Here is a 23793-nt window from a genome sequence, read left to right on the forward strand (position 1 = left end):
CCGCTGAACAATTTAGCATGTAAATGAGATGGGGGCACTGAGGTGTAAAGGGGACTGGCAAGTAACCCCTTCTTCTTGGTCTATATATAGGAGAAGGGAGATCCCACCCCTCGGAGGAAGGTGCTGGGGCACACTGGGCAGAGGCCGGGGTACTAGCCTGGTTTTCACTGGTACAGGCTGGGCTTTTACCAAGGCTAGGAGCTAAGAAGGCTGGCTCGCTCACCCCCAGGACCATGCCAATTAACGTATGAGACTGCGCCAGTGAGACCCGGGGATATTTACATTGTGTTTGTGCCAATGTCAGCCCAGGGGGTGACTACCCAGTGAAAACCTTTGCACTATGCAGGAGGGCATTGCCAGGGTGTCTGCATGGCAGAAGTGAGCATATGGGCAGCTAGCAGCCCTGCAGACTGGGGAGGGAGGGCAGCACCCACATGCCTCTCCCTCCTGTGACTCTGCTTTGGTTTCGGGACCTGTAACTAAGGCAAAGGACCACTAGGGCCCCTGGCTGCCCTGCTTTTTCTCCCAGCTGCTCTGGTCCCAGACTCAGGCACTCAGGCTCAGAGGTACAAAACAGCTGAGCAGATAAACAAGCCACCACCTGCTCCCTCCTCCCCAGTGACACCGCCCTCGTCCCCAAGTCCCACCCCTTCTTCCTCTGGCTCTCTCCCTCCATTTCCCCCTGAAGCCACACTCCCTGGTGGCTTGGTGGCAGCAGCAGCTGCTGCAGCCTGCCCTTTCTCCTGCTGGCGCTGCTCCCAGCCCTTGAGCTCCACCAATGGCAAATGAGGAACATGTGTCTGAAGCCCTGTGCTCTCTCCTCCCGAGGCCATTTCAAACAAAACGTTTGCGCTTGGATCAGGCATGGATCTCCGGAGTCCCCAAGGAAAGCAGGTTTATGGCATCCGCCAGCCCTGGAGTCAGTGTCTGGCCACTTGGCCCAGAGTCCTTTGCCAGGCAAGGAGGAGTGGAAAGAAGGGTTAATCTGTACAGAGGAGCCCTGAGGGGCCCAGCTCCATTCCAGACTGCTGGGAAGGCAGGCTCTGGGCTGGAGGGCAGGGGCTCTGGAAACTTCATGAGGCCAGGAGGCCAAGGCCCACTTGAAACCCTGAAGAAAGGTCACCTCAGTGTGGTGTTTCACAATGCAGGGCAGAGATCGTATATGTGGTATGCTCTTATTATTACGTGCTATATCTTGTTATATAGGGCATGCTCTTATTCTTAATATATATTACATATGTTGTATACATTACATCTCTTGTTATATATGGTGTGCCCTTATTATGAAGAGGAACCTTGTGACAACACACCTTGGGTTTGGTAGTCAGAAACCCTGAGTTAGTGTGTTTAATAGGTCCCCAGCGCCAGTGGCAGGCATTAACAGCAGGTTCCATTGGTTGAGGACACAGGAGAGGAGCTCCTTTGGAGTGCCTCTCCCAGGGCGTGGGTGTGTGCCCTGACTGGGAGGCCCCCTAGAGTCTTTGAGGGCAATTCAAAGCTTGAACCTGCACTGCCGGCCACCTGAAGTGTGAGGTTAAGTTGATAGAACTTGGTGCACCACTGTCTGCTTTCACACCCCACCCCCAGCACCCCCAACACCCCAACATCCCCAACACCCTTTACCCTGCCTCCCTGGTTTACAGTTTATGCAAAAGGGCTATACGGTTGAACAGAATAAGCATGCCTTTCATTTGTCCACGCCCTCCCTTGCCCTAGTGTTGGAAGTCGAAGCCAGGGCCTTGCACTGTATGTGCAGAGCAAAAACCCCACCACCGAGCTCCACCTCCACCTCCAGCCTTCAAGTCTTTGGTGTTTGAATGCGCAACCCAAGGCTGTTGTTGGGGAAAATAACAAAAAGATCATCTACACCGTACAAGGCTGACTTGCACAAGAGTTACAGCTTCACGACCTTGAAGAAGTGGCTTCAGCTTTCTCGGCCTTGGATTTCTCATTGGTAAGCTGCAAACAGGGGTAAAGGTGCTGGCCACCGCACATGCACACACTCATGGGAGCAATTAATTGACTAGTTAACTGATTAATAAAAAACATTCTTAAAAGCAAAAAGGACGGGAGGCAGAGGCAGGCGGATCTCTGTGAGTTCGAGGCCACCCTGGTTACAAAGTGGGTTCCAGGACAGCCTCCAAAAGCTACAGAGAAACCCTGTCTCGAAAAACCAAAAAAAGGGCTGGAGAGATGGCTCAGCGGTTAAGAGCACTGCTTGCTCTTCCAAAGGTCCTGAGTTCAAATTCCAGCAACCACATGGTGGCTCACAGCCATCTATAATGAAATCTGGTTCCCTCTTCTGGCATGCAGACATACATGCAAGTAGACTACTGTGTACGTAATAAATAAATAATTAAAAAAAAAAAGCAAAAAGGATCTCCCTCACAATTTCACAATTTAGATAGTCCTTTTGTTGTATATTTGTTTTTGGCAGGGTTTCTCTGTGTAGCCTTAGCTGTCTTAGAACTCACTCTGTAGACCAGGCTGGCCTGTAACTCAAAGATCCACCTACCTCTCTCCCAAGTGCTGGGATTAAAGGTCATGCATCACCACTGCTGAGCTTTTTTTTTTTTTAGACAGGGTTTTTCACTAGGCTGGCTTGCAACTCTCCCTACAGACCAGGCTAGCCTTAAACTAAACACACAGAAATCCTCCTGCTTTTGAGCCCGAGTGCCTAGCTATTTTTTAAAACATGTTATGAGTGTTTTGCCTATATTTATGTCTGCACTACATACTTGCCTAGTGCCCACTGAGCTCAGAAGAGGGAATTGGATCCTCTAGAACTAGAGAACTGGAGTTACAATGGAAGGTTGTAAGACATCATGTTGTATTGGGAACCAAACCCAGGTTCCCTGCAAGAACAGTATTCTTAACTGCTCTGCCATCTCTCCAGCTCCCCAGCTAGTCTTCATTTTTCAGGTAAAATTAAGTAAGAAGGCAAAGTAAATATACATAAACTACAATTCTTGGGCTAAGATACAGTTTACTTGTTGTTTTGGTTTTTTTATTTTTCGAGACAGGGTTTCTCGGTAGGTTTGGAGCCTGTCCTGGAACTAGATCTGCAGACCAGGCTGGCTTCTGCCTCCCAAGTGTTGGGATTAAAGGTGTGTGTCACCACTACCCAGTTTACCTTTTTGTTTTGAGGTAGGATCACACTAAATTGCCCAGGCTGGCCTTGAACTCACCTCGGAAATCAGGCCAGTCTTCCTAGATTTCCTTAGTAGCTGGAATTACAGGCCTGCCTTATCAGGCCCTGCTGAAGAACCACTGTACAGCAAAAGCTACCCCCCTCTGAGGAGTTGAAACCAAGGCTGTGTTCAAAGCAGGATGCCACTACACAATAGAAAGGTTGGCATGCTCCAGTACTTTTCTTCTAAATGAGAGAGGGAATTGGGTATGTGCATATGGTTAACATGAAAGAGGCCTTGGGTTCCATTCCCAACATAAATGCATAAATAATGAACATGTAAATAAACGAATACATACATAAAATGGATGGAGACCAGGAAAGATAGAGATCAAGTGTCTTAGATTTCTACAGCTGTGAGGAAACATTATGACCAAAAGCAACTTGGGGAGGAAAAAGTTTATCTCAGCTTTTGGTGTGTAGTGCATCATGAAGGGAAATTAGGGCAGGAACCTGGAAGAAGGAGCTGATGCAGAGGCCATAGAAAAGTGTTGCTTACTGGCTTGCTCCTCACGGCTTGCTCAGGAGCCGTGAACCACTCTGCCTAGGGGTGACACTGCCCATAGTGGCCTTGATCGTCCCATATTCCCTTATAAATCATCAATCCAAAAAAAAAAAAAAGCCAACAGCTATAGGCCAGTCTGATGGAGGGATTTTCTCAACTGAGAGTCCCTCTTCCCAAATGACTCTAGTTTGGTCAAGTTGATAAAAAGAAAAAAATTAGCCAGGACACCAGGCCTGTTGTTAGGGCAGGTTGATTGGACAGCAGAGGCTGATAGCAATCACATCTGCCTGCCACTAGAGGGTGCTGTCTTGGTGGAAGAGCTTCAGTTCTAGACTTTCTGTCTCTGTAGAGGTAGGTTTTTTTAGATGGATTGGAAAAATGATTCCAAGTAGCTAGTCTCGGATCTGTTCTTGGCCTTGCTTGATTGGAATGAGAGCTATGACCTTGACCTTGAGACCAGTGGCTTAGTCCTACTGCAATTGTCTCTCCAGCTATGGAACATGGAATGTTGGAGCAGATGAGTTCTAAGGTCCAGATGCAAGTTCACACCCTCTCTTGTTTCCCCTCCCCTTCCTTTCTCTCCCTTCCTCCCCTCTCCCTCTATCTCCCTCTGGTAGGACTAGGATGAAACCCTAGAAAATGCACTTGCAGTAAGCGCCACCCATTCACCCATTTTTATTGGATAAAGCCATGTATGAAGGCCAAAAGTTTGGATACCCAGAACCCTTTAAAATCTAGGTGGCTATGGTGTCCTGCCTGTGATCCCAGTGCTAGGGAGGCAGAGACAAGGGACCTCAAGGGCCAGCAAGCTAGGTAAACTAACCAGATCAGTACTCTCCAAGTCCAGCAAGTGATGGGAGATATCATTCTGTAAATCTGTCTCTATATTGGTTGTTGAATAAAGCACTGTTGGCTAATAGAGAAGCAAGATAGGTGAGACTAGGAGTCAAGGAAGATTCTGGGAAAGAGAGGCAGAGTCAGACACCATGTAGACCGCCAGAGTAAGAGGTCCAGACCCTTTTCTCCAGTAAGAGAAATACTTAGATTAACAATTATGGGTTAAATACTTGAATCAGAGATAGCCAGTAAGAAACCAAGAAAACGGCCAACAGCTTTATAATTAATATAGTGTCCTGTGTGTTATTTGGGGGTTCAGACAGCATGGCAGGGCTCAGGCAACTGGCGGGGAAAACTACACTGTACAAGCAGGGGACACAGCCTTGGTAAACGGAGTAGAAAGCAACCAAAGAAGATTCCTAAAGGGCTCCACACACAGGCACCCACATGTGCTCATGCACCCACACACAGGCACCCACATGTGCTCATGCACCCACACACAGGCACCCACATGTGCTCATGCACCCACACACATGTAAGCACATATACATGCACACTACATAATGCTCACTACACACATACACATAAAAGAAAGACCTTTCTCCCTTCCCGTCAAGGACTCACAATCCAGTAAAATGGAAAAGAAAAGTGTCTGATCATCGCCACTAGCTCCAGAGGCTGACAGAGCGGGTGCTGATTGCTGGCTTCTCTCAAGGAGCCCTTGGGTGTTACCGGGTCAATTCATCTCAGTTCCTCCATCTGCAAAGTAGTCACAGTGACAGCAACCCAGTTACTGTAAGAATGAAGTACGACGATGTGGGTACAACAGATAGCTTGGTGCTTGGCACCTCATTCGATGCAACATAAGCACATGGGCAGCAAACATTTGTTGGACGCTCCTAACTGGGCTAAGTCAAAGAGCACCATAGAGGAGGGGGCAGGTTCAGCACTAGACCAGCCTGTCAACTCCTAGGGAAGATGATGGGAAGTCTGTCAGAGCCAGCAACTGCTATGATGACTTGTTTGCTTGTTTGTTTGTTTATTTATAGTACTGGGGATTGTACCCAAGGCCTCACATGCCCTATACAAGTACTCTACCACTGAGCTATATATACCAGCTTTCTTTTTCCTTTTTCCTTTGAGATGGACAGCATCCCACTAAATTGCCAGGCTGGCCTTGAACTCACTCTGTATCCCAGGCAGACCTTGAACCTGCAATTTTTACCTTGGCCTCCTAAAAGTAGCTAAGGCGGGGTCTCAGGTACCCCAGACTGGCCTGGAACTCCGTAGCTGAAGATGATGTTGAACTTTTTATCTTGCTGCTTCCATTTCCCAAGTGCTTCTGTGAACAGTAAAACCCTGTTAAGAGAAAACTCCTGGTCCAGAGAACAGAGTCTTTTGCCTGGGCAGAGTATGAACATTCCAGTTGGGTTGACTCCAGGGACCACCTAAGAAGCTGGACTCCTAAGCCATGATAAGCAGATGGGCAGAATAATTAGTCCTTCAATCAGATACTGTACTTTTATTCCCAGAATCCCTCCCTAGCACAGCGGCTTACCAGGCCATCACCATACCGCTTCATAATATGCCTGCTTTTCTTAATTATTCAGAAGGCCATAATTTCTCCTTTTCTTCTTTCCACTCTTCCTTGAGCATGCTTTGCTCAACACTTTTGGTTTCCCCGATATTTGGACTTTTTCAGCTCTTTCTGAAGCATTCCTGCACCGTGTGGCTGTTTGTCTGCCATGCCAGCTTAAATGGCAGAGTTTTGTTTCGTGTTTTCATTCTCTCCTCCATTCTCCTCTGGGCAGCTGCTGAGATTTATAGGTTGCCTGCCCTGGAGTTTTCTTTTAAACGCTAATAAAATTGTGCTTGAGCTTCTGTTAGAGTCTATTCTTTGTCCTTGAACTGCTGTTTGTGTTCATTCTTTTTTTTGGGGGGGGGTTGTTTCTCTGTAGCTTTGGAAGCTGTCCTGGAACTCACTCTTGTTGGTCCTGAACTCACAGAGATCCGCCTGTCTCTGACTCCCGAGTGCTGGGATTAAAGGTGTGCGCCACCACTGCCTGGCTCATTCTTAAATTCTTTTATTAATAAGACTAGTAACCCCAACAGGAGACCCAGAGTTCCCATGAATCATTGGAGATTAACCCTGGCCTTAGTGCATGCTGGATAAGCATGCTACCAACAAAATTGCATCTCTGGCTTATTATGCTGACTCTTGAAACAGGGTCATTGGTGTACAGTCCCATAAGAAGGAGTCAGAACAGTCAGATGGGGGAAGGGGGACAGGACGACACACCTGCAAGGCAGTTTAGCACTCTGCTTGTCCAGAACCAAACAGGCAAAGCTGAGTGACAGAGACCACGGTGAGACACAAGCCTGAATGTTAGTTCCGGAAGGGAGATTGTACAGGAAATGCTTCCTCTTTATTGGACACGTTATTTCCCATTTTGAGGGAATCACCAAGCAACCCAGAGCCACCTTTTAATCTCCAGTATTGCAGTGCAGTCCTGAAATCTGGCTTTCAGCCCCTACTTCCTTCACAACTTTTTTTGTTGTTGTTGTTGTTTTGTTTTTTTGTTTTTCGAGACAGGGTTTCTCTGTATTGTTTTGGAGGCTGTCCTGGAACTCACTCTGTAGACCAGGCTGGTATCGAACTCATAGAGATCTGCCTGCCTCTGCCTCCCGAGTGCTGGGATTAAAGGCGTGCACCACCAACGCCCGGTGATCTTACTACAAATTTTGTGCAAATGAATACACTGTAAAATTTAAATGTGGGCCGGGCGTTGGTGGCGCACGCCTTTAATCCCAGCACTCGGGAGGCAGAGGCAGGCGGGTCTCTGTGAGTTCGAGGCCAGCCTGGTCTACAGAGTGAGTTCCAGGACAGCCTCCAAAGCCACAGAGAAACCCTGTCTCGAAAAACAAAAAAAAACAAAACAACAACAAAACAAAACAAAAAAAAACACCTTAAATGTGTTCGGTGAGAATGGAGATTGGCCCTTAAGGACCGCTGGGTCAGGAGGAGGAGGGGAAGAGCCTCTTGTTCCTCTTGTTCTGTGCCTGGCACACAAGGGCCGCTCAGTAAACTGACTTGAAGAACAGCGTTGGGGAGTATTTGATGGGAAAGAAGCCTTCTCCCCAGATTACACCAGGACCAACTGCTAGGCTAGCTGTACCAGCATCAGTGTGCACACTCAGCGGCTGTGAGCTCATTCATTAGGGAGTCACAAACGTGGCTGGAGATGGTTTCAGAGCCTGGCTGGCGCCCTGGGTTCCATCCACAGCAGAGACAGATGGCAGACAGTGTGGTGACTTGGATTAGAGTGTCCTCATAGGCAAAGGTGTTTGAATACTTGGCCTCCAGCTGGAGGTTTGGGAGGTGTACATCAGTGAGATATGTCAGTGGAGGTGGGCTTTGAGGTTTCAAAAGCCATGTGCCATTCCTAATCTTTTTAGTTTTTTTTTTTTTTTTTGACACAGGGTTTCTCTGTATAGCTTGACTGTCCTGGAAATAGCTCTGTAGACCAGGCTAGCCTTGAACCCACAAAGATTTCCCCTTGCTTCTGCCTCCAGAGTGCTGGAATTAAAGGTATGAGCCACCCCTACTCGACTCCCACTTGATTTTAAGATATGAGCTCTCTGCTTGTTGCCCCAGTCAGTCATTATGCCTGCCACAATTCCATGTTTTGATAAATGACATCAAACTCAAGGCATGGACTCTTTCTTTCTCTTACAGGATCTCACTATATAGTTCTGACTGTCCCGGAATTATTGATTGTCAAATTCACAGAAATCTGCCTCCGCATCCCAGATTCTGAGATTAAAGGATGTGTGCCACCATTCCCAACAGGTCATGGACTCAACCCTCTGGAAACTTAAGCCCCCCAAAATTCTTCCTATTATAAAATGCCTTGGCCATGGTGTTTTATCACAGTAATACAAAAGTAACTAAGATAGACAGATGGGTAGATAGATTGATTGACTACATAGCCAATGAAGTACACCACACATTTGAATTCTTGTCTTTATTTTTTATTAGTATTGTTTTGGGTGTGTTGTTTATTTACAGGGGTGCACCACCTGTGTAAATATTTGGGTGGATGCACATACACTTCACTAGAGTGGAGGTGAGGGAACAACTTGTAAGAGTTGTTTCTGTCAGGTGTGGTGACACATTCTTCTTTTTTTTTTTTTTGGTTTTTCAAGACATGGTTTCTCGCCGGGTTTTGGTGGCTCACGCCTTTAATCCCAGCACTCGGGAGGCAGAGGCAGGCGGATCTCTGTGAGTTCGAGTCCAGCCTGGTCTACAAAGTGAGTTCCAGGACAGCCTCCAAAGCCACAGAGAAACCCTGTCTCGAAAAGCCAAAAAAAAAAAAAAAAAAAAAAAAAGACATGGTTTCTCACCAGGCGTTGGTGGTGCATGCCTTTAATCCCAGCACTCAGAAGGCAGAGGCAGGTGGATTTCTGTGAATTTGAGGCCAGCCTGGCCTACAGATCGAGTTCCAGGACAGCCAAGGCTACATGGAAAGACCCTGTCTCAAAAACAAAACAAAACAAGATTTTTAATAAGAGAGAGAGAGAGCCGGGCATTGGTGGCGCACGCCTTTAATCCCCGCACTTGGGAGGCAGAGGCAGGTGGATCTCTGTGAGTTCGAGGCCAGCCTGGTCTACAAGAGCTAGTTCCAGGACAGCCTCCAAAGCCATAGAGAAACCCTGTCTCAAAAAACCAAAAAATAAATAAATAAATAAATAAATAAATAAATAAATAAATAAGAGAGAGAGAGAGAGAGAGAGCTGGTTCTTTCCTTCCCCCATGTGGATCCATTGGATCAAACTACTCATGGTCTCAGGCTTGGCAGACAGGCAGGTGTCTATATCCACTAAGTCATCTTGACGGGCTCTCTTTTGTTTTGAGAGTTAAACTCTCACCCTGTAGCCCTGGGCTGGTCTCAAACTAGCAGTACCCCTCCTTCCTCAGGCTCCCGAGAGTTGGGATAACAGGCATAAACCAACATGGTCTATAAACGGGTTCTTGTTTGAGGTGAAATTTCTATGTAGCCCAGTCTGGCCTAAAGCTGAAGGGCCTCCTGCTTTGACTCCCACATGCTGCCATTGCACTTGAGTCATTTACTGGAATTCTTTTGGACCTTGTTCACGAGTTGGTTTGGCTCACAGCCTTGTCTCCACGGCAGATGGCAAACTGTACCTCAAGGACAGAGTATTTGCTATCTTTGGTTCTTTGGCAGAGCTGGTCACCAAGCAGCCTTCCTGAACTGCTGTGAGTTTAGCCTTGGTCTGTTCCTTTTAGCTGAGCAATGACAATGGTCTGTATAAATTGGGGATGATTCTCATGTAGGATCCTTTTCCTTTCTGACCATTCGTGTGGCGCTATACCATGCCATTGCTCTGTCAGACATTCGGCGGATGTCTGCTGACAGACAAGCAGAAAGAACGTTTTTTCATCTGAGTGTTGGAAATCATCATGCACTTCTCTCCCGCCCCCTCCTTTCTTCTCGGGTTTTTCCAGACAGGGTTTCTCTGTGTAGCAATAGCTGTCCTGGAACTAGCTCTTTTTGCAGGGCACAGGTGGTGGTGGTGGTGTTGAGACGGGGTTTCTCTGTGGCTTTGGAGGCTGTCCTGTACCTAGCTCTTGTAGACCAGGCTGGTCTCCAACTCACAGGGATCCACCTGCCTCTGCCTCCCAAGTGTGTGTGCCACCAATGCCCGGTGCAACTAACTCTCATAGACCAGGTTGGCCTTGAACTCAGAGATCCTCTGCCTCTGCCTCTGCCTCTGCCTCTGCCTCTGCCTCTGCCTCAAGTCCTGGGATCAAAGGCATGTGCCACCACCACCAGTCTTTTGTATGGAGGTCAAAGAACAACATTCTGGAGCCTGTATTCTTTTACCTTGTGCTTAGCAGGGAGAAGGGTGCAGGGACAACAGGACAGGGACTGAGGTCTGGTCCTCAGACAAAGGCCAGTGCTTTTGTCTACTGAGCCATCTCTCTGCCCTGAACACTTTTTTTTTTCACAGTATTACCTGACCTCTTTACTCAGAGGGCTGGGAGAGAAGGGAGACTGGGCTCCTCCAGGGAAAAGGCAGAGGCTCCTTGTGAGCAGAGATGACTGGCTGAGGCCTCTGTTCCTGTTGCTTCCAATTAAATTTTTTATTAGACTTAAGGGCAGAGGAGGATTCCATGGGGCATGAATGAAGGTCATAGGACAACTTCCAGGGGCCAGTGCTCTCCTTCTGCCACGTGGGTCCCAGGGACCAAACTCAAGGTGTCAGGCTTATTTTGTTCCAGTGTGTACTCCAAGCCACTCTCCAACTTGCAGCAGTCCCCCTGAGAACAGATGTGCAACACCACCTGGTATCAGAGCAAATGAGAAACAAGAAATGGCTTCTAAGAGCTGTCACTAGCCTCCAGGGCTGCTCTGGGAATCGAACAGGGGTCTGCTACTACAGCAGCACAGTGAGCGCTCTTAACCAGTGAGCCAGCTATCTCTCCAATGTTCCTCTTCCTCCTCCATTTTCTTCCTCCTTCCTGTCCTCCTCCTCCTTGCTCCTCAGTGAAAGGCCTCTCCTGACAGGGTATCCGGTTTCAGTGGCCCCAGTCCACGCCTGGGAAGCTCCTAGCTTCCTTGAGGTTCTCCTTTTTAGCAGGGTTACACATTCAGAATGCCTAGGCTCCCTGGGCGCCCAGCTGCAGCAACACTAAAGAGAATGCCATGTCCCTGAGCTGGGCTACCCAACTGGAAGGTAACCAGGGTCAGAGTTGGAGCTTTCAGGCTGGCCCTTGGTTTTTCTCTAGTCTGGTCACCAGGACTCTGCAAGGACTCTGAGAGCAGAGGGTGCCCTGGCTGTCCTTGCCAAGCTGGGCTGCCTAAGTGAACCCTCTCTGGTCAGGCATCTGAACACCAAGACTCCTCCTGCTTTGCAGATTCTATGGCCTGAGGAAGAATTCAAAAAGACCCTGTCATCACTAAGCAAGAGCAGAGGGGAAGGACTAGGGAGGTAAAGAAGAGGTTGTTGGAAAGAGACAGATACCTTCATCAGTTCCATGTCCTTCCAGCCACCAAGAGTTCAGTGGTGTGTCAGGCCTGGTAACAACAGAAGCAAGAGGATCCCTGTGAGTCTGAGGTCAGCCTGGTCTACATAATGAAGTCCAGGCTGGCCAGTGTTACACAGTGGGGCCCTTGCCCCCGAAGGAAAGAAGAAAGAAGGAAAGAAAATTAGTTCAGTTGGGAAGAGCTAAAACCTTTTATAAAAAAACAGCAACAAAAGAATTCAATGGAAGAATGGGGGCTCAGAAAACATGGCCTAAAATAGGTCTTATTTAGAAAATTATAAAAAGTCAGGAGGGGGTGGCGCACACCTTTAGTCCCAGCACTCAGGAGGCAGAGGAAGACAGATCTCTGAGTTTGAGGCAGCCTGGTCTACAGAGTGAGTTCCAGGGCAGCCAGGGCTACACAGAGAAATCCTGTCTCAGAAAAGAAAAAAAGGAATATAGTTGGTCACAGGATCATGACAAACAGCCCTCCCACCAGCTGCAGTAAATGGGTTCAACTCTACACTACAGGGTAACTAGAAAAATGCTACTCTGGTAGGACCAGGACATACCCAGTGAGGACCTTATTTGAAAGGTCAGTGAAATATCTGTCCTAATTTTGCCTCAGTGGAGGCAGTGGATTCATAACGTGAGAACTATACACCCCAATGCCCTCCTTTTGAAGAGGAGAAGATAATGAGTAGGGCCATTTGATTTCTAACTTCAGTCAGGGGCTGAGTGGCAGACTGGGCCCAATCTCTACTCCACCCACTCCTGCCAACTAAGACATGAGTATGAAGCAAAGCAATTTCTTTCTACTTTATTGTTGTCTGGTTGATTTGGTTTAATATTTATTATTACTGTTGTTGCTGTAATTTGTTGTATATGAGTTGTTTGCCTGCATGTAAATCCATGAACCATGTGCATGCCTGGTGCCTACAGAGGCCAAAAGAAGGCATCAGATCCCCCAGGACTGGAGTTACAGAGGGCTATGAGACACCATACAGGTGCTGAGAATCGAACCTAGGTCCTCTAGAGGAGCAGCCAGTGCTGTGGTAGTGGGTTTGTAACCAAGTGGTCTGGGCTTTTGTTCCTTTGTTTCCGATAGGTCAGGGTTGACTTCAGTTTGCTATGTTACAAGGCTGGCCTTGAACTCCAAACCCTGGGATTACAGGCACGTGCCGCCACACCTGGCACAAAGTAATTTCTTAAAAATGAAGAGCAAACCAGGAGGTGGTGGTCCAAGCCTTTAATCGCAGCACTTAGGACGCAGAGACAGGTGGATCTCTGTGAGTTCGAGGCCAGCTTGGTGTACAGAGCAAATTCCAGGCCAGGCTCCAAAGCTACAGAGAAAGCCTTCTCAAAAACAAAAAAATTAAATTTAAGAAGATGAAGAACAGACAGTAGGACAGACACGGGCACAATAGGAGAATCTGGGGTACAGTGTGCGGCTGTGTGGGACTCAACTCTCCCCTACAGTGGGGCATCAGACAACCTCAGGGTTAGAGTCTTGAGAAGTTGCCCTGGGATCCAGAGCTTCCGCAGTCCGGCCTCCATCTCTTGGGTGGGGCTGTCTACACCAGCTCTCTCTCCCCTAACTCCTGGCTGCTGTGGCACCTGATATTTTCTGGTATTCAACTTTTAGCACCTTTAAAGGAGGACAGAGGGGAGGAGGGACAGAGGGGAGGAGGGACAGAGCTCAGATTTCCTCACTCTCAGCTGGAAGAGGCCTTAGGAAATGGCCTCTGAGCACAGTCCTATCATTCAAATGAAAAACAACACCCCGGGGAGGCACTCCTGGTCGCCGAGGACGGCCCAGCCTTGGGCTAAACTAAGGTCATTAGCCCCAGGTGACTTGTGCTGCTCCCGAGCTTGGCTTGGTTCCTCCCCAGCCCCAGAGCCTGGGGCAAACCCTAATCCTCACCCTCCAAGCAGGTCCCCTTAGGACAGAGTAATCCCTCTGCTCCACTCTGGGGCTCACTCTGCTGAGGAAATAGCATGTAACTTCCCAGGTTTAGGAGAAATAACTTCTCTACGACCGTCACCAGCTGCAGACACCCCTGTCATAAACTGTCCCAGCTCTAAGCCGCCTAGGGCTTTCATCCCCTTTTCTTAGCTACTCATTACCCAGCTTAATTAGGCCAGGAAATGCTCCCTCACAGAGGGCACTCACGGCAGGAGGGGAGGCGAGAGGATACTCTCAGTGGCCCCACTTCCTGAGGCTGAGCTGGGGGTGGGGAGGCCGTTGAGCTCGCCCGCTGGAGGCGGCCGGGTTGTGCGAGCAGCTGCTGGGAGGGAGGCCGAGATGCACCCATTTGCTCCCAGGCCCTCCAGGGAGCTGAGGTTGCGCTTGTTTACGGAACATCACCACCGGATCTAAAAGCTTGGAAGTCCCTGGCCACCCTCCCATCTCAATTAAGCAGCTTCACCAACCCACCCCCTCCCTTTCCTGGGAAAGAGGTTACCACCCTCAGTAACCACTTAGACTATTTGAACCCCATCCCTGATAAAACCAAAGCTGTACACTTAGATGCATGTGCCTTGGGAGCCAGATGGTGGGTCTCCCATTCCCAGTCAGCACCCAACTGTCACCCATAAATTGGCCTCATCTCCTAAAGGCAAGCTGGGCCTCCTCTAAGATGGCACCCAGAGTGACTTCCTGGAGTAGAATTCAGCAATTGTGTGCTGGCTTCCTACAATGCTGCGTGTGCCTGACCCATTTGAGAGGCTTCTGCTTCAGCTGTGGTACAGGATAAATCCCAGTGTCTAGGTGTGAATGAAATGGGATTTGTATAAAGACATGGGAGTCTAAAACCCAGCAATTCCACTGCAAAGCCCACGTTGGCCTTGAGCTTGTCATATAACAAAGACACGAACCCATTACCCTCCTGGGATTATGGGTACATATCACCATGCTTGCCTCTACTCTTATTTTGAGCCCCAATTTCCTTAGCTGCAAAAATAGGGACAGTAATATTAATCTCTTGGCAGGCTGATATGACTTACATCAGTTTTGTTTTTTAAGATTTACTCATTTAACGTATATGAGTACTCTATCTGCATGTATACCTTTATGCCAGAAGAGGGCATCAGATTCCACAATACACGGTTGTGAGCCACCATGTGGTTGCTGGGAATTGAGCACACACTTTTAATCCCAGCACTCAGGAGGCAGAAGCAGGAGGATCTCTGTGAGTTTGAGCCCAGCCTGGTGGACAGAGTGAGTTCCAGGACAGCCAGAGCTACACCAAGAAACCCTGTCTCAAAAAACCCAAAAAGCAAAACAAAAAAATAGATTATTTCACTGGTTATTAAGTTACTTGTCACAGACAGGCATGGAGTCCCTTATCTGTAATCCCAACACTGAGCAGGCAGAGGTGGGAATGTATACAAAAATCTGAGGCCAACCTGGAACTATACAGTGAGACCCTGGTTCAAAAAAAAAAACAACAAACGAAAGTCTGGGCAGTGGTGGTGCACGCCTTTAGTTCCAGTGGCAGAGGCAGGCGGATCACTATGAGTTTAAAGCCAGCATGGTCTGCACACTGAGTTCCAGGACAGCCAGCGATACACAGAGAAACCCTGTCTCAAAAAAGAAAACAAAAACATTTCTTTTAATTACCTGTTGTGGTCTCAGGACACAAAAGAGTAAACTGAGGATCAATAGGGTGCGGAATGGCTAGTCAATGGCAAAGCAGACCATACCACCAGGCTGTAGCTCATGTCCTGGCTGGTTAGTTTGTTAATGTCTGGACACCACAGCCATGCCAGCCCAGAGCCAGGAGGGCATCCCGGATGTCAGCAGTACACCAGCAGAAGGAAGGGTGCCAGAAGGGAGACTGAGGGCTTAGAGTCAGAATGTCATCCAAGAACTCCAGGGAGTGGCTGCCTCCCTCCTGGGGAGGCCATGTCCTCTGAACTCCATGACCTCCGGCCTAAAGTCTCGGTGTTTTTGCTTCCCTACTTTTCCAGTGGCCAGGGTTTTCTCAGAAGAAAAAAATGTGCATTTCTTTTTGTTTGTTTGTTTTTGGTTTTTCGAGACAGGGTTTCTCTGTATTGTTTTGGAGTCTGTCCTAGAACTCGCTCTGTAGACCAGGCTGGCCTCGAACTCACAGAGATCCACCTGCCTCTGCCTCCCGAGTGCTGGGATTAAAGGCGTGTGCCACCAACACCCGGCAAAAATGAACATTTCTTAAAAAGCAGCCTTACTTGGGTCTGATTTATCCAACAGTGCTGGGATTCACGCTTTGTGTATTTGTTGATTTATTTATTTTGGGGATGAAATTCAGAACCTGTGCATGTTAAGCACTTTCCTGCCATTGAGCCCCAAATGATGTGATCTGAAGTTTTTAGATTGTATTTATTTGTTTTTGAGACATGGTTTCATATATCCTGGGCTGGCCTCCCTGTATAGCTGCGTATTGTGGCTGGTTGCAATGTCAACTTGCCACAAACTAGACCCCTCACCCGCATAACTGTGCTGGCTGCCTGGCTGGCAGTGGGTTGTACCTTCAGGGAGCTAAGAAGGGCTGACTTGGCCTCCCCTCTTGCTGACAGGTTGATCTGCCCTGCTGCTGCTGCTGCTGCTGCTGCTGCTGCTGCTGCTGCTGCTGCTGCTGCTGTGGAATAATCTTTTTGCACACTGTTAAGATGTGTCTTTGCCGAGACGCCTTCTGATTGGTTTAATAAAGAGCTAAATAGTCAATAGCTAGGCAGGACAAGGTTAGGCGGGACTTCCGGATACAGAGAGAAGCTGAGGAGATGAATCTAGGCCTGGGAAAGATGCCAGAGGACTTAGAGAGGAAACAGGAGGTTCATCATGGAAGAGAGGTAAGAAGTCACAAGGGGAAGCGAAGATTAATATAAATGGATCAGTTTAAATTATAAGAACTAAAGCTGGATGGTGGTGGTACACTCCTTTAATCCCAGCACTCAGGAGGCAAAGACAGGCAGATCTCTGTGAGTTTGAGGACAGGCTAGTCTACAGAGTGAGTTCCAGGATAGCTAGGACTACACATAGAAACCATGTCTCAAAAAAAAAAAAAAAAAAAAAAAAGAAAGAAAGAGAGAAAGGAAGGAAGGAAGGAATAGAAAGTTTTAAGAGCTAGTAGACAAGCCCAAGCTATAGTCTGAGCTTTTTTTTTTTTTTTTTTTGGTTTTTCGAGACAGGGTTTCTCTGTGCCTTTGGAGGCTATCCTGGAACTTGCTTGGTAGTCCAGGCTGGTCTCGAACTTACAGAGATCCGCCTGCCTCTGCCTCCCGAGTGCTGGGATTAAAGGCATGCGCCACCAACGCCCGGCTTAGTCTGAGCTTTTGTAATTAATAATAAGTATCTGAGTAATTTTTTGTGAACTGGCGGCCCAAAGAAAAATCCATCTACAGCTGTTCCCTTCACTGAAATCAGAACCAATGTCTCCAAGCTTTCTTCGTGGCCTAGAGACCAGGAACTCTATGGGAAACTTCCAGGCTTTTTATGACAGTGGGATTACTGAGGTACCCAGCCTTATAACTGACCAACAACTGGATACTTCTATGACACCCCCGTTCTCTGCTATACCCACCCTGTGAGAGACACTCATTGCGAGACTACTCTGACCACAGAGGAACCAGCCTGCAGGACTAACTCTCTGCTGACTTAGTAATTCGTGTGTGTGTGTGTGTGTGTGTGTGTGTGTGTGTGTGTGTATGTGTGTGAGTGTGTGTGTGTGTGTGTGTATCCCATTAGTTTCTCTAGACAACACTCTGACTAATAAAGGGAGGATTCCTTTGAACTCCTGGGACTGCAGGTGTGCACTATCACACCCATTTTACGCTGGGCTAGAGATCAGACCCAGGGCTGTGTGCACGCTAGTCAGTACTCTGGAAATAAGCTACACCCCAGCCCTAGTTTGAAGTTTATAAGAGCAAAGTACTCTCCCATTTTACTAAGGAAAGATAGTAAATGCCCCCCCAGGCAGGGTAGGGGAATGGAGAATACTGGGGTACCTCCAACTCCTTCCAGAGGAGGGCAGCACCCCATTTACCAGGAACCAGTGCTCAAGTCCTTAGGAATTTAATCTCAGCACCCTCTGAGGCTCTATTTCAAGCTCTGTCTCTTCCTCCCTGCTGGGGCTCCCATCCCTTCTTCCCATCCACCCTGTGAGACAGTGTATCCCCAGACTAACTCCCACACGGGCCATGGTGGGAGATGTCACCTGTATCCAGCAACTTGGGGCAGATATCTGCTGCCTGCATTGTTCCTTTGATCTGGGGCCAGAAGACCTGAGGAACTCTGACACTGGGCACCAACCAATCACTCACCTTAAAAGTTTGATGAACCACAGGGCGGTGGTGGCACACACCTTTATTCCCAGCACTTGGGAGGTAGAGGCAGGCAGATCTCTGTGAATCTGAGGTCTGCCTGGTCTACAAAGCAACTTCCAGGACAGGTTCCAAATCTACAAAGTGAAACCCTGTCTCAAAAAACCCAACAACAACAACAACAAAAAGTTTGGTGAGCCTTTTTTTTTTTTCTTTTTTCTTTTGGTTTTTTGAGACAGGGTTTCTCTGTATTGTTTTAGAGGCCATCCTGGAACTCGCTTTGTAGACCAGGCTGGCCTCGAACTCACAGAGATCCGCCTGCCTCTGCCTCTGCCTCCCGAGTGCTGGGAGGTGAGCCTTTTTCTAGGTAGCCTTCAGCAGGCATGGGCATTTCAGGTGTACCTCCCATAATAGTGGGAGGAGGCTGAGGAGCACTGTCGCTCTCCTTGGAGTATCCCTTATTGGATCCCTGGCCTGACAAGTCACCTGCCCCCTCCCTCCCTCTGGATCAACAAACCAACAAAGGCTCTAAGGTCTGAGACAGGGTCTTGGTTTGTGTCACCCACCCACTGAGAGTCAGGCAGGAGAGGTGAATCACAGCAGCCACTAGCAGCATTCGCCCGCCAGCCTTTGTTCCGGAGCATCCCTGACGACTCCCCACCCAGGAACACCAAGTTCCGAAGAGCCGAAGTTGGGATGGATAGAGGGGTTCTTGGTTCGGAATGGACTAGCTGAGTAGGGTGTCATGAGGCTGATTGGTATAAAACACATCCACCCTCTCAGAGGATGTTTATGGTTCGATGGAGTGGACAGTGTTAAACATACAGACAGACACCAGGACAAAGGAAAGACACCAGAATGCAAGAAAATGGGCACAGAAGGCTTGAAAAAGATGTAGCCAAATGGAGTCAGGAAAGGGCTCTGTGGAAAACAATGGAAGCCCAGCATGGAGGTTCATGCCCGTAATCCCAGGATTTGGGAGATGGTGGCAGGAGGATTACTGTGAGTTCTAGATCAGCCTGGGTTAAAAGTAGGGCCAGTTTCGCTGGGCGTTGGTTGCGCATGCCTTTAATCCCAGCACTTGGCAGAGGCAGGCAGATCTCTGTGAGTTCGAGGCCAGCCTGGTCTACAAGAGCTAGTTCCAGGACAGCTTCCAAAGCCACAGAGAAACCCTGTCTCGAAAAATCAAAAAAAAAAAAAAAAAAAAAAAAAGAGTAGGGCCAGTTTCAACCTCCAATCCCTGCCTACTCTAAGAATCTGGTATTAGCAGAATTAACCAGAGCCAGATTGCATCTAACAGCAAATCAGCCATCAAGATGTCACCTGATACCCGGTGACTGACTTCATGGACTGGCGGGCAACCTTTATTTCCCTGTGGATTGGACAGTCAGCCTGCCTGAAAAGACTCTTGAAAGCCTTACACGGTTGTATATACCTGTGTCCTCAATGCAGATGCTATTGGAGGACAACAAGTTGGAAAGCCAGCCTGGGCTACATAATGACATAAGAACATAATGACATAAGAACATAACAGAACAAAAAGCTAAGTGAGACCCCAGAGAAGTCTTGTATTGTCCCCGCCAGCAGCATGGTGCTTGCAGTTCCTCCCCAAAAGGAACATACGCCTGGCTCCTTGCCAAATCTGGTCTCATCTCCATCAGTTTTGCAGTTGGCCTTTTCCTGCCTTCCCTTTGCCCCAGGCCAGCCCATCACCCAGCAAATAGCCTAGTGTGTATTTCTCAAGCATTCCTTTACTCTGCAAAGGACATGTTGTCACAGCTTCAATTCTAGGACTGGAGAGACGACTCAGCCATAAGAGCACTGATGCTCTTGTAGAGAGGATGGGTTTCCAATACCGACATGGTGGCTCACAACCAGGGACATGACACACTTTTCTAGCCTCTCTGGACACCAAGAATACATGTGGTGCATATCATGCCTGCAGGCAAAGCACTGATACACATAAAGAAAAAAAAGAGAGGGATTCTACCACTGTTCCTTTTTACTCTTATTTTCTTGAGGTCCTAGGGATTGAAATTTAGGAGCCCTGAATTCTAGATAAGCCCTGTGCCTCTCAGCTGTGTCCCCAGCCCACTCTTTAGTTTCCATTTTGAGAGCCAGAATAGCCTTAAAGTCAGTATTCCTCTGTCTCTACCTCCCAAGTGCTGGGATTGCAAATGTGTGCCAATATTTTAGGCATATGGTTTCTCTTTTTTTTTTTTTTTTTTTTTTTTTTTTGGTTTTTCGAGACAGGGTTTCTCTGTGGCTTTGGAGGCTGTCCTGGAACTCGCTTGGTAGTCCAGGCTGGTCTCGAACTCACAGAGATCCACCTGCCTCTGCCTCCCGAGTGCTGGGATTAAAGGAGTGCGCCACCAACGCCCGGCTCTTTTTTTTCTTGAGATAAAATCTTGTATATTTTAGGTTGAACTTAAACTCAAAATGTAGCTGAGGCTAGCCTTGCCCTTCTGATTCCTTTGTCTGGGATTTATAGACGTTTACCACCATGCCCAGATATATATATATATATAATCTTTTAATATAATCATTAATCTCTCAGTGTGTGATCTTATCTTTTTGTTTAACTGCTTCACATTATCACAGTACTGTTTAGTCTAAGTGTTGAATTCACTTACTTCCTTATTGGTGGATATTTGAAGTCCCTCCACCATTTTTTATACTTTATTGCATACACTTATTTATTGTTTGGGGAGGAGCACAAACCATAGAGCGGGTGTGGAAGTCAGACAACAACTTGGAGGGAGTCAGATCTCTCCTTCCACCATGTGGGTCCCAGGGATCGAACTCAGGCAGCAAGAGGCTTTCCCTACTCAGAGTTCTCTTTGGACACTTTTCAGTGTTTGCTCTTGTTTTTTTAACATGTTGGATAAGTTTAGTTTGTCAGGTTTCTTTTCTTATTGTTGTTGGGATTTTTGTTTTGTCTTATTTTGTTCTGAGACAAGTTTTCAATAGCCCAGACTGCCTTATGTAGGGAGGATTGAATTCCTGATTCTCCTCTTTTCTTACCTTTCATGTGCTGGAACTATAGGCATCACCACCGTGCCAGGCATATACCACTGTGCCAACTTGTCTGTTTTTTTTTTAAGATTTCTATTATGTACACACTGTTCTGCCTGCATGTCAGAAGAGGGTGCCAGGTCTCATTATAGATGGTTGTGAGCCACCATGTGGTTGCTGGGAATTGAACTCAGGTCCTCTGGAAGAACAGTCAGTGCTCTTAACCTCTGAGCCATCTTTCCAGCCCAACTTGTCTGTTTTTTAAGGTTTTCTTTTTGTAGTGCCAGGATGGAACCCAGAACCTTGTCCATGTTAGAAGATGGTGGCCTCTTTTACAGGTCTTACTTACCATAGGTTGGCTTAAAAATCTGCTATGTAGTTGAGTATAATCTCAAACTTTTCAGACTTCTGCCTCTGCCTCCTGAGTGCTAGGGTTACAGGCCTCTGCTACCCATGCTCAGTTTTATGTAGTGCTGAGGATCAAATCTAGGGCTTTGTGCATACTACAAGTAGTGGTTTGAATAAGAATGTTCTGCAAGTATTTGAATACTTAGTCATCAGGGAGCGGTACTGCTTGAGAAGGTTATGGAGGTGTGACCTTATTGAAGGAAATGTGTCCCTGGGGGAGAGTTTTGATGTTTTTAAAGCCAATGCCAGGTCCAGTTGCTGCTTATGCTCTCTGTCTGTCTGCTTCTCTGTCTCTGTCTCTGTCTGTCTCTCTGTCTGTCTTTTCTCTGTCTCTCTGTCTGTCTCTGTCTCTGTCTCTCTCTATCTGTCTCTGTCTGTCTGTCTGTCTGTCTGTCTGTCTCTCTCTCTCTCTCTCTCTCTCTCTCTCTCTCTCTCTCTCTCTCTCTCTCTCTCTCTCTCTCTCTCTCTCTCTCTCGGCCTGTGGCCAGGATGTAAAGGTCTCAGATACTTAGTTGGGTGTAGTTTCAAATGCCTTTAATCCCAGCTCTGGGGAGGCAGAGACAGGCAGGCAGATCTCTGTGAGTTCAAAACTACCATATTCTACATAGTGAGTTTCAGGACAGCCAGAGTTACACAGTGAGACCACGTCTGGGAGGGGGGAAGACAGAAAAAAAAAATCTCAGCTATTGCTCTGATGCCTGTCTACATGCTGCAACGCTTCCCCCACCACGATGATAATGGTCTGAGCCTCTGAAAACTGTAAGCCAGCCCCCAGTTAATTCTCCCTTTCATAAGAGTTACCTTGGTCACGGTGTCTCTTCATAGCAATGGAATCCTGACTAAGACACTAGGCAAGCATCCTGCTAACTGAGCCTCATTCCCAGTCAGAGTAACCATTTTTTTTTTTTTTTTTTTTTTACTTTTTAGGGTTTTTAGTAGTCAATGCAGAGGTCTGGTTCAATTCAGCCTCTTCACTGCCAAACCAGGGGGCAGGGACTGTTTCAACTTCTCAGTCTTCTCTCTGTCTGTGATGACCAGGGTGTAAAGGTACCTGCTGTAGCGAACCTTGAACTTCACATTCTCCTTCTTCCTCCTTCTTCTTCTTCTTCTTCTTCTTCTTCTTCTTCTTCTTCTTCTTCTTCTTCTTCTTCTTCTTCTTCTTCTTCTTCGGTTTTTTGAGACAGGGTTTCTCTGTATTGTTTTGGATGCTGTTGTCCTGGAACTCACTCTGTAGACCAGGCTGACCTTGAACTCACAGAGATCCACCTGCCTCTGCCTCCTATGTGTTGGTGTGTGCCACCAACACTGGGCATCCTTGTTCTTGGTCTTGACAGATTTGGCATTCTTCCCCTGGGCTGTGAGCAGAAAGTCCTTGATTTCCTCAATTTTCTGAGTCATGTCAACAGGCACTCAGCACTGGAGACCACACCCAAAATACTCACAGGGACGAGAACCTTTTGTTTTATTCTGAGACAGGGTTTCTCTATGTAGCTCTGGCTGCCCTGGAACTCTCTCTGTAGACCAGGATAGCCTTGAACTCAGAGATCTGCCTGTATCTACTAATAGGTTTTGTGTACCTTGATAATAGGTTTCTCTGCCCTATGCAGTAAGCCAGATCAAGCTGAACTGAAAAGGCAAAAGAAAAGGTCTATTTAAGTAAAGCAACCCCCGTGTGAGTCCTCCAGCCCCAGAGATCGGGTTAGAGATGTCACATTACTGAACTAAAGCAAGAAGCTTATTATATAACCTGTAGGCAAGGGGTGATGACGTGTCTGCCACAAGTTGGGTTTGTGCCCAAGTATGGTCAAAAGCTGGAGTGCTTGGGCAGGGACTTGGGCTGCTGGCAGCTTCAGGGGAGGAGCTACTGTAGCAGCCAAGAATGTAGAACTGGGCTTTTTGGTGCCTTCCCTTTGTTCAGAGATTCTTTGAGTGGGCTGGGTTTCAAGAAACAGGAATGGGGCTTTCTGGAGCAAGCAGGAGTGAGCTGGAGGTTCCAGGAGAACATCTGCCTGCTAAGTGATGGAATTAAAGGGTGTGCCACCACCCCAATGAAGTGCTCTTTTTTTTTTGGTTTTTCGAGACAGGGTTTCTCTGTATTGTCTTGGAAGCTGTCCTGGAACTCACTTTGTAGACCAGGCTGGCCTCGAACTCACAGAGATCCACCTGCCTCTGCCTCCCAAGTGCTGGGATTAAAGGCGTGAGCCACCAACGCCCGGCTGAAGTGCTCTTTTTTAAAACCTTCACTGTGTGTGTGTGTGTGTGTGTGTGTGTGTGTGTGTGTGTACACGCATGCCCTATCATGTGTGTGGAGGTCAGAAGACTACTTGTGGAAACTGTTTCTCCCCTCCCCAACCATGTGGGCTCCAGAGTTCAAACCCATGTCATCATCTTTACCCACTAAGCAGTCTTGCCAGCCCCAGAAATGATCTCTTTTAAATAAAACCTTATTCAGGGCTGAAGAGATGGCTTGGGGATTAAGATCACTTGATG

At 47.7% G+C, this 23793-nt stretch overlaps 1 protein-coding gene and 1 long non-coding RNA gene across 3 annotated transcripts; both read right to left on the reverse strand.

The window, feature by feature from the left end:
* Nucleotides 1-10684: 10684 nt before the first annotated feature.
* On the reverse strand, nucleotides 10685-13972 carry LOC121136598. Of its 2 annotated transcripts, none has more exons than XR_005873635.1 (3): nucleotides 13754-13972; nucleotides 11580-11632; nucleotides 10685-10899 (listed from the first exon to the last, which is right to left on the reverse strand). It is a non-coding gene; the product is annotated as an uncharacterized LOC121136598 (long non-coding RNA). The 2 variants fall into 2 exon arrangements; XR_005873636.1 differs by having other exon boundaries at nucleotides 13505-13972.
* An 8288-nt stretch (nucleotides 13973-22260) lies between these two features.
* Nucleotides 22261-22701, reverse strand: LOC101833401 (60S ribosomal protein L38-like). The gene is made up of 2 exons (XM_040737098.1): nucleotides 22615-22701; nucleotides 22261-22383 (listed from the first exon to the last, which is right to left on the reverse strand). The coding sequence occupies exons 1-2, from the start codon at nucleotides 22699-22701 to the stop codon at nucleotides 22261-22263; spliced, it is 210 nt and encodes a 69-aa protein (XP_040593032.1).
* Between the last annotated feature and the right edge of the window lie 1092 nt (nucleotides 22702-23793).

This window comes from Mesocricetus auratus, unplaced genomic scaffold (assembly GCF_017639785.1).
Source record: "Mesocricetus auratus isolate SY011 unplaced genomic scaffold, BCM_Maur_2.0 Super-Scaffold_100676, whole genome shotgun sequence".
Classification (NCBI taxonomy): domain Eukaryota; kingdom Metazoa; phylum Chordata; class Mammalia; order Rodentia; family Cricetidae; genus Mesocricetus; species Mesocricetus auratus.